The sequence below is a fragment of the Rhinopithecus bieti genome, unplaced genomic scaffold (genome assembly GCF_001698545.2).
Source record: "Rhinopithecus bieti isolate Rb0 unplaced genomic scaffold, ASM169854v2 scaffold_61117, whole genome shotgun sequence".
Classification (NCBI taxonomy): domain Eukaryota; kingdom Metazoa; phylum Chordata; class Mammalia; order Primates; family Cercopithecidae; genus Rhinopithecus; species Rhinopithecus bieti.
Window position 1 is genome coordinate 450,748 of NW_016824934.1, and position 14,667 is coordinate 465,414.

A 14,667-nucleotide genomic window follows, 5' to 3' on the forward strand; every position below is an offset into this window, starting at 1 on the left:
GCATAATTAGAGTATGCTACTTTAATTAGAATTGTTCCTATAGTAGAGAGGTGCCTGTTCCAGGGTATGAAATGTGAAACTTTCAACATCCAAATGTATTTAAGAAAGCATGAACAGTCACTAAATGTCAGAAAAGCACATTTGCATAAACTACTGTGAGCAAATACATCATAAACAGAAGTAAAATTCATTACTTTTCTAATTATAGACAATTAGTGTACATTCATACCAAGTGCAAAATTATAGGAAAAATACAAAACATATGCTTTATGAAGTCCACACTAAAAATTCCACTACCAGCTTTAGAATGTGTGTGTGTGTGTGTGTGTGTGTGTGTGTGTGTGTGTGTGTGTGTGTTTTGAGACAAAGTCTCTTTCTGTCGCTCAGGCTGGAGTACAGTGGCAAGATCTCAGCTCACGGCAACCTCTGCCTCCTGGGTTCAAGTGATTCTCCTGCCTCAGCCTCCCAAGTAGCTGGGATTACAGGTGCACACCACCACGTCTGGCTAATATTTGTATTTTTGATAAAGATGGGGTTTTGCCATGTTGGCCAAGCTGGTCTCGAACTCCTGACCTTAGGTGATCCACCTGCCTCGGCCTCCCAAAGTGCTGGGATTACAGGTGTGAACCACTGCGCCAGCTAGAATGTGATTTTTAAGACAATGGTGAACTATAAGACTGGAAGCCCTCGTAATGGCTTTGCTCTGTGTTTCCAAGGACACTGGCCAGTTTCGCTCAGGTAGACCAGAACCATTTCTGAATACAAGTGATCATATTAGTCAGCTAATTGCTATAGTTTCACAATGGTAAGTTGCAACAAGCCAGTAATATAAAACGACAGGTATGCATAAAGCAAACTCAATATGTAAATACAGATTTTTTTTAAAAATAGGAAGAAAATAATTCATAATAGAAGAAATCACCATGTGATTCCTAGTTTCTATACCACTGAAAATGGAATTAAGTTTGATAAAATTTAACATAAAATAGGATTTTTAAAATATAAAGACAGGATTTTACACAACTTTTCAGGTACAAATTTACTATAGAGAACCAAGTAATATGATATAATTATAAAAAAGTACTTTAATAAAAAAGTCAATTTTATTACAAGGAAGCAGTCTGACCATGCATAGTGGCTCAAGCCTGTAATCCCTGCACTTTGAGAGGCCCAGGTGGGCAGATTGCTTGAGCTCAGGAGTTTGAGACTAGCCCGGAAACATGGCGAAACCCTATCTCTACAAAAAATACAAAAATGGGCAGGGAGTGGTGGCCACCACTGTACTCCAGCTTGGGCGACAGGGAAAGACCCTGTCTCAAGGAAAACATTTAAACAAATTTTAAAAAGGGAAGAATTGTATTAAAAACAGTTGCCTAGAGGGAAAAATCTCACTTACTAAGGCAATTCACATCCTTGAGTTCATTTTGCTCCACCCAATTCTCTTCTTACCTGTCCACTGCATTGGCTACAGTTTCCAACTGTTTGAGAAGAAAAGGATAGAGTTCTGGGAAACGAGAGAAAAACTCTCTCCCGGTCATTCTGGGAAAGAAGGAGGAAAAAAGTTATTACCATTTATTCCCTTTGATATGATAATAAAGCCTTTTTTAAAAAAAGGAAGATAAGTACAGTTATTTGTTTGGCTATTTAATTAAATACAGTTAAAAACAGAATCTACAGCATCTTAAGAATTTAACAATCAACATAAATGATAATTTTGATTTTTGAAGTGTTCTCAATCCATGAACTTTTATCTCAAAATTTATGCGTGTTTACAAATATTTGATACGAAATTCTATCGGGGAAGAAATATGTAATCTGTGCAAATGCCAAGTTTCCACAACTGATTTGGATGATAAATAGAGTCAACACCTGACTGACTGAGACTGACTCAGCTTCAGTTATAAGGGCAGGTCTAGAACAAGCTTTCCCAACCCTGGCACCAATGACAGTTTGGACCAAATAACTCTTTGTTTCAGGGGGGCATCCTACACATTGTGGGATGTTTAGCAGCCTCCGTGGCTTCTACTCACTAGATGCTAGCAGCACAACACCCCTCCCCAACAATCATGACAATGAAAATGTCTTTAGACATTGCCAAACATACCCTGTGGGACAAAATGGCCCCTGATTGAGAACCACTGGTTTGGAGTACGGTTATGAGAAGCACAGTCTTGGCATGTGAAGTTCTGGAAATCCAATCCTTGCTGAACTTGTAAGAATTATCTTTTTCAACTTTATAAAAACTTCTCTTGAACTATGAAAGTAAAATAGCTCCTCAGACTGCACCACTGACCAAAAAGCTCAAGCTAAATATGGCATTTAGGATCATACGGTCTCTGTAACTATTAAAGAATTACTCTGAAGGGGTGACATAAATATTCCCTAACCTACCCATTTTTATCAGCTCTACGTGTTATGTTCCTATTAACTGAAATCCAGAGTATGACACTTTTAAAAAATTGAAACGTTTTTACACACAGCAAAATGCTCTGAAAATGCTCTGATTCCAAAGTGACATTCAACCCACAAAACATGCACTCATACTCCACACCCCTATGAAGGACTCCAGAAAATTTCATCATCCCACAAAGATCCTCCCTGCTTCCTTCCAGCCAACTCCTGCCCCACAAAAGGAACCTCTGATTTGCTTTCTATCATCACAGTTTGGGTTTTGGTCTATTCAGAAATTTCCATAAATGGTAATAATAACATTTTTTTGTCTTGCTTTTTCGCTCAGCACAGAGTTTATGAAATTTATCCCATGTTTATTCAACATATCAATCTGGTTCTTTTTCTGTTGAGTAGTATTCCACTACATGGAATTCTGTATGTTTGTTATTAATTTCCCTCTTGACAAGCATGGGTTCTTTACCTTTTTGTTTTCCTTTTTCTTTACTATTATGAATAAAACTGCTTATAAATTCTTTATATACAGAAATTTTAAGAACATGTTTTTCCATTTCTCTGGAAGTTAATATCTGAGAATAAAACTGGTAACACATGTCTAATCATTTAGTAAACTGACAGTTTCCCAAATAATTAACATCATTTTTACACTCCAAAATAAGGTAGATTTCTGATGGAATTTCTATATTCCTTTCAACATTTTGCTGTGTTTTGTTTTTCCTTCCTTGTAGCCATCCTTGTGGGTATGCAATGGTGTATCTCCCATGAATTTGAATTTGCATTTCCTTTGATGACGAATGATGTTGAACACTTTTCATGGCTTTGGTCATTGGTATGACCCTTTTGTGAAGTACTCTTTTCAAAGATTTGCCTCATTTTTAATAGGTTGCTTTTCCTTGGTCATATACATGCATGGGCATATCATTCTCTAGTTTGTGGCTTGCCAACTTACTTAATAATGTCTTTTGAATGAGCAGAATTTAAAAATTTTTGACCAAAGTCCCACTATTTAAATCATTTTTTTCTTTTATGATTCATAGCTTTCTATGTGCTTAAGAAATATCTACCTAAGAAACATACATCGTATGTCTTACTCTAGAAGCTTTATGGTTTTTAGCTTTTACAAGAGGTCTATGATCCATTTCAATTAATTTTTGGTATAATGTGAGATAGAGATCAAGGTTTTTTTCTACATGGTATTTCATATTTTTTAATAAGGGAGAGTTGTTTAAAAAAAAGAATATGCCTTAAAAAGGAGATGTGCTGCCTGGGTGCAGTGGCTCACACCTATAATCCCAGCACTTTGGGAGGCCAAGGCGGGCGGATCACGAGGTCGGGAAATCAAGACCAGCCTGACCAACATGGTAAAACCCCGTCTCTACTAAAAATACAAAAATTAGCCAGGTGTGGTGGTGCATGCCTGTAATCCCAGCTACTTAGGAGGCTGAGGCAGAAGAATCACTTGAACCTGGAAGATGGAGGTTGCAGTAAGCCAAGATTGTGCCACTGCACTCCAGCCTGGGTGACAGAGTGAGAATCCGTCTCAAACAAACAAACAAAGGAGATGTGCTATGCTCATAGATTAGAGGATTCCATATTATAAAGATGACATTCTCCCCAAACTGATTATAAATGCAACGCCATTCCAATAAACACAGTAATTGTGTGTGTGTGTGTGTGTGTGTGTGTGTGTGTGTGTCTGCAAGCGACCTGAGAAGTTGATTTTACTCCATTTTATTTATTTATTTATTTATTTTTAGACAGTCTTGCTCTGTTGCCCAGGCTGGAGTGCAGTGCTGCAATTTCGGCTCACTGCAACCTCTGCCTCCTGGGTTCAAGCAATTCTCGTGCCTCAGCCTCCCGAGTAGCTGGGATAACAGGTGTATGCCACCACATCCGGCTAATTTTTCATATTTTTAGTAGAGACGGGGTTTCACTATGTTGGCCAGGCTGGTCTCCAACTCCTGACCTCAGGTGATTGGCCCACCTCAGCCTCCCACAGTGCTGGGATTACAGGCATGAGCCACTTCGCTCGGCCCTGAGAAGTAGATTTTAAAATGTATATAGACACATCAATGACCAAGAGTAAGAGTAGCAAAGATAATCTTAAAGAAGAATAAGGTTGGAGGACTCACCCAGATAGCTAAACATACCATAAAACTCAAGGACTCTGGGTACGAGTAAGCCAATAAAATAGGATAGAAAGCAAAGGAGCAGACATACATTAATACACGTATAAAATCTTGATTTGTGAGAGTTAATACTGCAGATCACAGAGAAACGCAGTGTGGTAACTGATTATCCACACAGACAAAATTACAATTGGATCCCAACCTCCCACTGATATGGAAAGCAGGCAGGGAAGTGCTGGGAGGAAGAGGGCAGGTTCCTAGTGAAGGCTCCGCCCCTGGCCTATGCCCATGGACCTAGGTGAAGACAGGCACTCCTGCCTTCACGCCCAAATGTTGCATTTCCCAAGACCACCCTGGCCTCCCATGCCTCTATCCTGTGCCTATAAAATCCCCCGAAACCCTAGCACGCAGGCACACAAGTGGCTGGACGTCAAGAGGAGCACATGGGCGGAGGAACACACAAGCAGCTGGATGTCAAGAGTATACCAACAGGCACCAGCAGGCCGGCATGCCAGCAGGCCATCACCTGGCGAAGTAATGCGGAGTTTGGCCAGGGCAGTCAAAGAAGAGACAGGCCGCCGAGTGGCCCAAATCCAGGGGAAAACCATCTCCCTTCTGGTTCCCCCATCTGCTGAGAGCTACTCTGACTCAATAAAACCCTGCACTAATTCTCCAAGCCGACATGTGATCAAATTCTTCCAGTATACCCAGGCAAAAATCTTGGGATACAGAAAGCCCTCTGTGCTTGTGATAAGGCAAGGGGGTCTCATTGAGCTGACTAACACAAGCTGCCTATGGACAGTTAAACTGAAAGAACACCCTGTAACACAAACCCACTGGGGCTTCAGCCATAAACATTCACCCCTAGACACTGCTGTGGAGTGGGAGCCCCATAGCCTGCCTGTCTGTATGTTCCCCTATAGGTTTGAGCAGCGGGCACTGAAGAACCGAGCTACGATCCCATCACACACCCTGTGAGGGGGGCAAGGGAACCTTTCCTGTTTCACTACTATGTATAAAAATTAAATTCCATTGACTTCAAGGCTTTAAAACAGCATAAAGAAATAGCAGGGGCCGGGTGCAGTGGCTCACAACTGTAATCCCAACACTTTGGGAGGCCGAGGTGAGCAGATCATCTGAGGTCGGGAGTTCAAGACCAGCCTGACCAACATGGAGAAACCCCCATCTCTACTAAAAAAAAAAAAAATACAAAATTAGCTGGGCCTGGTGGTGCACGCCTGTAATCCCAGTTATTCAGGAAGCTGAGGAAGGAGAATCACTTGGACCTGGCAGGCAGAGGTTATAGTGAGCCAAGATCATGCCATTGTACTCCAGCCTGGGCAACAAGAGACTCCGTCTCAAAAAAAAAAAAAAAAAAAAGAGAAAAGAAATAGCCAGGCGGGTGGCTCACGCTTGCAATCCCAGCACTTTGGGAGGCTGAGGACAGCAGATTACTTGAATTGAGGAGTTCGAGACCAGCCTGGCCAACATGGTGAAATCCTGTCTGTACTAAAGATACAAAAATTAGCCAGCTGAGGTAGCATGTGCCTGTAATCCCAGCTACTTAGTAGGCTGATGCAAGAGAATTGCTTGAACCTGGGAGGCAGAGGTTGCAGTGAGCTGAGATCGTGCCACTGCACTCTAGCCAAGGCTATAGAGCGAGACCCTGCCACCAAAAAAAAAAAAAAGAAGACAACGACGACGAAAAAGAAATGCATGAAGGGCTTTTTTTTAACCTGTTTTGAAAATTTGGGATTCTGCCCTAAGCATTCCTGGCATGATGCTTCTTTCTTTCCCCTAATGACAAATCCAGGCAGCCTAGTTAGTACACCTTCCATGTGGCAACCTGGGCAAAAGGGGCCTAGGAAATTCTAACTTAATTCTATTTAGCCACCTGGATTCTCTTAAAAGGATTAACCTGGTCCTAAATCATAAGATAATGACTACTTGCTTGAGTACACAGCTTGCTGAGTCTTCCTAAGGTGGCCCATGAGTATATAAAGGGTCTCTGTAAGATTTATAAAAACGCCTTGTCCCTCTTGCATCTGACTATTCTAGACAACATGTCTGGTTGCAAGTAGGGAGCAACTGGAAAAAAGACAAAGTTATAAATACTGAAATGGGACAACCGATTTTGAGGAAGCAGAGAGAATAACCTTGACTCCTGGGAAGAGACTATCTCAGACCCCGGGAGGTACAATGGAAGGAAGAACGTTAATGGTGTCTGTTTTTTTAAATTGCCCCTAGAGCCTTCCTCACCAAGGAAAATGCTCTGCTCTTCCCCCAAACTGTCATGAACACATTGAATTTAACCAACTGCTGGGTCTGTGAACCTACCTCAGATGGCTTGAAGCACAATTTGATTGCTTTCCCCTTAACCTTACTGAGAAGTCTATCAGAAACTCTACGTTATGGCCTTGGCTCCAAGCACCTGACCCTTCCTTGCAAAACACCCATCAATATCTCTGAATGCCATTCCCTTTTCTATACCCATAGCTCAATCATTGCAAGGGACAGCTGAATGCCACTCAGCTGTTGGTGTGGGCAAAACAGGATAGGCTGGAACGACTGCACTTAAGCAGTCCCTCCAAAAGCAAGGACTAGAATACATTCTTTGGACTAAACTAGAAACTTTAAGATTTACCAGCAGATTGTTAGACCACGATGAAGGCACTGTTAACATATGCTCCTCAGCTGATGTAGGGAACTCCCCAAACTGTAAACAAATGCTTTCTTTACAGGGGTACTAGGTGTGTGAAAGCAGGCATTAACTCTCCCCCCAACCAAACACGGTGATTTGCACCTTAGGGGTGGTTGTAAGCAAATTTCAAATGTTTAAGGAAATACTACCAGTATAGGTCATATAGCTCTCAGATGACTATGAAGATCTCTCCAAAATGGGGTTAGGCTTGGCTATTCACAGAAGCTTCCCAGAGGTATAAGCAACTCATTATTTTTGCACACCCTGTGGTTGGTTAGTTCTGCTGTAAGAGTCATTCAATTAAAAACATGGTACAAAATGTATCAACTGATTGTAACTAAGGTCATCACTGATAGCACTTCAGCCCATAAAGCCATTCAGATTTGCTTCAATTTACAGGGCAAGTCATAACAATATAAATGAAAAATTTTCTTAGACTTCTAATCTACAGGTTAAGATAAAGTCTGTACAATCACTAACACATTCTGCTGTACCTGGCTTAATGGCTTGGGCTAAATGGAAAGGTCAATACAAAAACTTCAAAAGACAGCCATTTGAGTTTCTACCATAGACCCTGTTGATTTGTTGGATTTGTACAAGTGATTGGATCTGAGGTGCTGGGAGGCATAGTTGATGTCAATACTGAAAGCTGAGCTCATCCTGCTGCTTGGTGTCCTATTGGTAGTAACCTTAATTAAATGTTGTATGAGACAAACTGAATGGATTTGGTGCCAACTTATCACTTAGATTAATTGAAGGAGCCAACAGTGTGATGTATTCATGGGAAAATTCACCTGAATTTTCACCAGAAATGGGAGACAGATGCTGTTGAGAGACAAGATGAGTTACTGCCACTGTGTCACTATTGCAAAGTGAAGCACTGACTGCCCTTTGTTCTGGACTTTCTGGACTCTATTCAAGTATGTTTATATAATGAACAGCATTGGAAGATATAGTGTCTCCCTCTGGATAACAAAGTTCTTAAATTTAAAATAAAAATATAGGCCACAAATGGGGAGAACATTTGTATGCATACATCTAAGAATTACATAATCAGTATCCAGAATATACAAAGAACTCAAGTGATCACTGAATAAAAGACAAATAATATAAAAATAGACACACCTATCAAAATGCAATTCACAGAAGATAAACATGAGTGGTCAAGAAACAGTAGAAAGGATGCTCAACTATACCAAGGGATGGCCAGGCACGGTGGCTCACGCCTGTAATCCCAGCACTTTGGGAGGCCGAGGCGGGCGGATCACGCGGTCAGGAGATCGAGACCATCCTGCTAACACGGTGAAACCCTGTCTCTACTAAAAACACAAAAAAATTAACCGGGCATGATGGCAGGTGCCTGTAGTCCCAGCTACTCGGGAGGCTGAGGCAGAAGAGTGGCGTGAACCCAGGAGGTGGAGCTTGCCATGAGCCAAGATCACGCCACTGCATTCCAGCCTGGGCGACAGAGCGACTTCCTCTCAAAAAAAAAAAAAAAAAAATACTATACCAAAGACTATTGGCAAAGCCTAATAAGTCTGGTAATACCACGTATTGAATCTTTCAGACACTGTTGATGGAAATGCAAATTACTACAATTCTGAAAAATAATTTGGGATTTTCTTGAAAGTCAGAGATGTGTTTACCCAGTGACTCAAGAATGCTACTCCAAGGTAAATGGCCTAGATAAACTCTTGAACACCGGCATCAGAAGGCTTGTACAAGCATATGCATAGCAGTCGCATGTTCATCAACAAAACATGAGTAAACCGCAGTATAGCAGTCCCCACTGTGTGTGAGCTTTAAAGAATAAAACAATAAACACTTTGGATCTACCACCTAGCTAGAGAAGTGTAACAGTACAGTAGTGCCCCCTTCTCTGAGGGGATACATTTCCGTACCCCTAGTGGATGCCTGAAACCGTGGACAGTACTGAACCATATGTATACTATGTTTTTTCCTGTATATTAGTCATTTAGTAGCCAACTCTTATCAGATCAACTGTCCTGGTGTCACAGGGCTTGTGTTCAAGGAACTTTTATTTTACTTAATAATGGCCCCAAAGCACAAGAGTAGTGATGCTGGCATATTGTTATAGTTGTTCTATTTTATTATTAGTTATTGTTGTTAATCTCTAATTGCATCTAATAGATAAACTTCACCACAGCTATGTGTGCATAGGAAAAAATATAGTGTATATATGGTTCAGCACTATCCATGGTTCGAGGCATCCACTGGGGGTCTTGAAAAGTATCCCCCACAGATAAGGGGAGACTACTGTAATGTTCTATTTCTTAAACTAGGTGTTAGATCCAAGGTGTTCATTGCATTGTTATTCTTTAAACCTTATACATATTTTATACATAATCTGTTACCTATTTCATAAAATAAAAAGTCTTTTAAAAAAAGAAATTCTTACTCCCTTTACAAATTACAGACCCATTAAATATTTATTGAACATTTTATCCGAAATATGTTCCTTTCCTTTTTTATTTATTAGATATTTTAATGGAAAAGTAAAATGCAAATGTTAAAAAACACACTAGACTCCCCACAGTACCCTTCCTCATAGAGAACTGTGTAATAGTATTTCAGCTTTCCTATTTAAAAAAATTCAACGCATACAGGTACATACTTTTAGTTTGTAGCTTTTTCCTTACAAATAATCATATTATATACACTTTTCTGCACCTTGAGTTTTTTTCACCTAATCTGCAAAATTATTCCATGTCACGCACACTGATCTATTCTCTTCCATTTAATGGCTACAGAGTAATCTATTGTATGATTGACTGTAATTTACTTAATCCCTAATGACAGGCCTTTCGGTTACTGCTAGTCTCCTGCAGCTACAAATGATTATATGTACATTTCCTTGTTAATAAATTACAAACTTGAGTTTTACAGGATCACTGTTTTACACAGCGAGAAAGCAAAATCACTCTGCTACAGACCACTGTTATATTCTTGACCACCTCAGAGCAAAACTGGTCAAGAACATCAATTTCCACTGTTAATGTCCTTTCCTTGGCTTTTGATTCTGTGAAGAGGAGTCACTTAAAGGTAAATCTTTGAGTTTAGCATTGGGATTCCTGAGTATATTTGCTCATTCAGAATCTCTCACTATACAAACAGAAAGGCAACGGATATGTCTTCTTGAGGAATTAGTTACTAATTTCCAGAGAAATAAGTGGCCTGCTATCTCTTGGTTGAGTAAGAAACACACATATTCTCACTTATGCACACCACATGATTCTATCACTATGATCTAGAAACTGCCTGATAGATAACTGGCTCTGCTGACCATACCATCACTGAGAAAAGGGCAGTGGAGCTCCTATTCTAGGATTAAAGTCATTATTTTAATTGAATTAAGCTAATCGTCCTAAACAGGAAGTTATGTCATGCAGTTACCTTAGCAAATATTTACCAACTAGTCTATCTTGGAAGGTATATAAAGAAGGTACTTACTGAAAATTAAACTTCAGTGAATATTTTAATAATTGTTTTGTTTTAGGAGCAAAGTAGGTTTTGACTACATCTTTTCAAAAGTATACTGTTAAAATTATTGTGGCCATGCTTGATGGTGCGGACTTGGAAGTACCAACTATGCATCTATCAGGGTTTAAAAACACCAAAATTATTTTCTACAGATAATTTCAACCTTGTTCAAGCACTGAGCATACAGGATGTATCCTTCTAACATTCTTAGGTTCCTCAACACAGAAATGTCAATCCTATTTCTGGTTTAGCTCAGCTAAAAGGCCAGAGTTCTAATTTACTACAAAGACAAAAGAGCTGAGCTCCATGTACTCACCAGGGAGCATCATCTCAACTCTGCATTAGCCAAAAGCTAGTAAAGACTTGGTTAAATATTTACATAGTATGTCTGAAGGATACGCAACATTAACAATTCTTGTGTATTATAAAACAGACTCTCAAGAGGTAGAGGGTAGGAGAATCAGAATTATCTAAGGGACTTAACTTCTGATTCTCAATTACACCAAAAGGTCTACTGTAGACTCTACAGCATCTTGAATCCAGAAATTAGGCTGATATCAACACCAGCCTTCAACTAATCATGACCATATTAGTTTTCATGGTTGTACTGAGTGAAGAATCACCATTTGTAATAGTGCCTCTATATGAAAGAATTTCATAGGTTTTGGACTGCCCATGTAAGGTCTGTAATCTAGCCTTACTTTAAAAGGCCAAGATCATAGGACCATTTTAGGTCATATTTGAATCTCCCTGCTCTGAATCCTAGAATATGTGAGTCTTCTCTCTCACTTGCCACTTAATCAAAACTGTAATGTGATCGTATTTTTTTCACAAAAGTAGCAAATTTTTTTTAAAGTACCTACATGCTTCATGTTGGGCTCAATCCTATGGGAGATACTAAGAGTAAAAGACAGTCAGTGCTCTTGGAGCTTAAAACCTGGTTAAGAAGACAAGTATTCACATACGATATAACTAATAGCATAAGGCAAACCATTGTAAGAGTCAAGCGAATGATGTTTACAATAAGAGTTCAGAGTTGGAAAATATATCATTTGGGTTGGAGACATTATGGATAGTTTTGTGGGGAAAATGGAAAACAAGGCAGGCTGCAGTGGCTCAAACCTGTAATCCCAGCACTTGGGGAGGCTGAGGTAGGCGGATCCCTTGAGGTCAGGAGTTCGAGACCAGCCTGGTCAACACGGTGAAACCCCGTCTCTACTAAAAATACAATAAATTTAACTGGGCGTGGTGGTACGTGCCTGTAATCCCAGCTACTCCAGAAACTGAGGCAGGAGAATTGCTTGAACCCGGGAGGCGGAGGCTGCAGTGAGCCAAGATTGCACCACTGCAACCCAGCCTGGGTAAGCAACAGAGGGAGACTCGGGGTCTTAAAAACAGAAAAAAGAAAATGGAAACCGAAATGGGTCTTGAAAAATTAGTAAGACTGGGTTAAAAAGGAGATAAGACAGCATAGAAGGGAAAAGTAGTTAAGTTGACTGAAAGACAAGAGGACTTCACGACAAAAGAAGATAGAACAATTTTTTTTCTGGCATAATTTTATTTTAGAAATTTGAATGCCAAACTAACAGCTTTGCTGTCTTATGGGCTTTGACAGTTTCTGAACAGGAGAGATACAAGAGCAGATGGACTAGGCTAGAGAGTAGAAACATGGTGACCCCAAGCACCTTCACTAAATGTGTCCCTTATCACTTCAACTACAGCACAGATTTCTGTAGGTTAAGGACCATGTCTTTCAGTTCCATCAACATTCCATGCTCTCTCTACCGTCTAGATTGTGGCAAACATTGTACCTTCTTCCAGGAACACCTCCACTGTCTCTGCTGCCCACTGCACCCCTGTTATCGGACTAACTCCAAATAATCTTTCAATTTTGGGATTAGGCAGACTTCTTCCAGGACACATTCCCTGATATCTCAAGTCTAGCTTAGGTACCTATCCTCAGCTGTACACCACACCCTGTGCTTTCCCTAACACAGGTAGCATGTCATACATGAAACTTCCTGTTTTCTTGCTTATTTCGCCCACTAGATTATACACTCTGCACAGGAAGAAACCACAGCTAACTTCTTTTTCTCCACAATATTTAAGATACTGAGTATAATGCCCAGTTTACAGCTGGTGCCCAATAAACAGTTGCCGAGTGAGTGAAGCGAAACTCAAGGACAGAGTCCTTAAGACAGGCAAGGAGGAAAGGAATTATGACCAAGATAGTAACACACTAATAATTGCACAAAATGCATCACCAGCTATAAATGTAGTGACATTCAGAATCATCATTTGAATTAATAAACTGAGTATCCTGCCAGAGCTTGAAATGTTCTTAAACACAAATAAATAAAGCTTATCTCACTGGTTTACAAACAGTTCAATTCTAGTTCACCCAAACAAGCAAACAGGCTAACAAGTTACCACTGCAGATATAGCGAGCCCTGCGGGTAAATTCTTCAGTGACAGGCATTTCAAACGTTTATCTATGTGATCAAAAACTAGCCTGGAGGCCGGGCGCGGTGGCTCAAGCCTGTAATCCCAGCACTTTGGGAGGCCGAGACGGGCGGATCACGAGGTCAGGAGATCGAGACCATCCTGGCTAACACAGTGAAACCCCGTCTCTACTAAAAAAATACAAAAAACTAGCCGGGCGCGGTGGTAGGCGCCTGTAGTCCCAGCTACTCGGGAGGCTCAGGCAGGAGAATGGCACAAACCTGGGAGGCGGAGCTTGCAGTGAGCTGAGATCCGGCCACTGCACTCCAGCCCGGGCAATAGAGCGAGACTCCGTCTCAAAAAAAAAAAAAAAAAAAAAACTAGCCTGGAAAACAATAAAAGTGATAACCAAAAAGGAAAAACTGAAGCTCTGTAAGTTCAAGCTCCTAGGAAGAAAAAAGGAGATCACCAAAACTTGTGAATGGGATAAAACAGACATTAGTGAAAACAAACAAATCAGGATAAAGAATGAGAATCAAGCAGCTTTAAATTCAGAACTGTCAGACTATGCAAAAGCTGAGTTATTCCCTCTCCCACCAGGTAAGGATATGCAGGCACAACGGATGAGAGGCCCTTGGGGAAACACAGAAGCTACTTGCAGATCTCTATTTGCCTAGCACCAAGCATAAGGTGCAGAGAGCAAGAGTGGCGGTAACCTCCACCAATAAGGCAACCCTTGGCATGATCCATTCATTGCTAGACTCCACAGAGCCCAGTCAGGGCCTGGACAAAACAGGTCAGCAACGGAGGTTTGCTGAATCAATCAAAACACCTGCCAGGCACCACTGTGTTTTATTTTAAAAGCTTTATAAAAATTATTCTAGCACTATATTTTTATTGAGGAAAAAATAGACAAAAAAGAATACTGCAAAGAGAAATCTAAAAATCACCACAAACTTACCAACAAAATTTAGCCACCAGTTTAATGTTTTGATGTACGTCCATCTACACCTCTCTCATATATTGTTCTATAATCGGCTTACTGCACTTACTAGCATAGCATATCAAGAGTGGTTCCATATCAATCTGAAGCCATTTTAACACAGTAGTCTCTGTGTATTACACTCTCTGTGCCTCTCCTGTGTGTGAACATTTGTCTGGCCATACATTCTTACGGGGCACTAACCTTGACACCAAGAACAATTTACTCCCATTTGGGTTAAGCCATATGTGGAATGCTGCTACTCCAGCTATGTCAATTTGTCTGCACATTCCACATCTAACCTTGGTAATGCCGAGTGTCTAGTTCTTGAGTTTTTAGAGCATCTGGGCTTTGGCCATTTTGGTAGGCTTTTAATCCAACCTGACATCTAACAGCCTAGAAAAAATTTGAACCAAGCTCCAATTTCTGATAGAAACCCTGTCTTCAAGATCTGCCACACACATGAAAAGTTGCAACGCCAGAAGCACATGCTTCTGAACAAA

The 14,667-nt window shown here is 40.5% G+C and overlaps 1 protein-coding gene across 1 annotated transcript in view; it reads right to left on the bottom strand.

The window, feature by feature from the left end:
* The window catches only part of THADA (THADA armadillo repeat containing), a 349,278-nt gene that overhangs the window by 189,782 nt on the left and 144,829 nt on the right, over positions 1–14,667 (bottom strand). Inside the window, exon 28 of the mRNA XM_017862713.1 lies at positions 1,450–1,539. Coding sequence (XP_017718202.1) covers positions 1,450–1,539 — 90 coding nt within the window. The remainder of the gene's footprint in view (positions 1–1,449; positions 1,540–14,667) is intronic.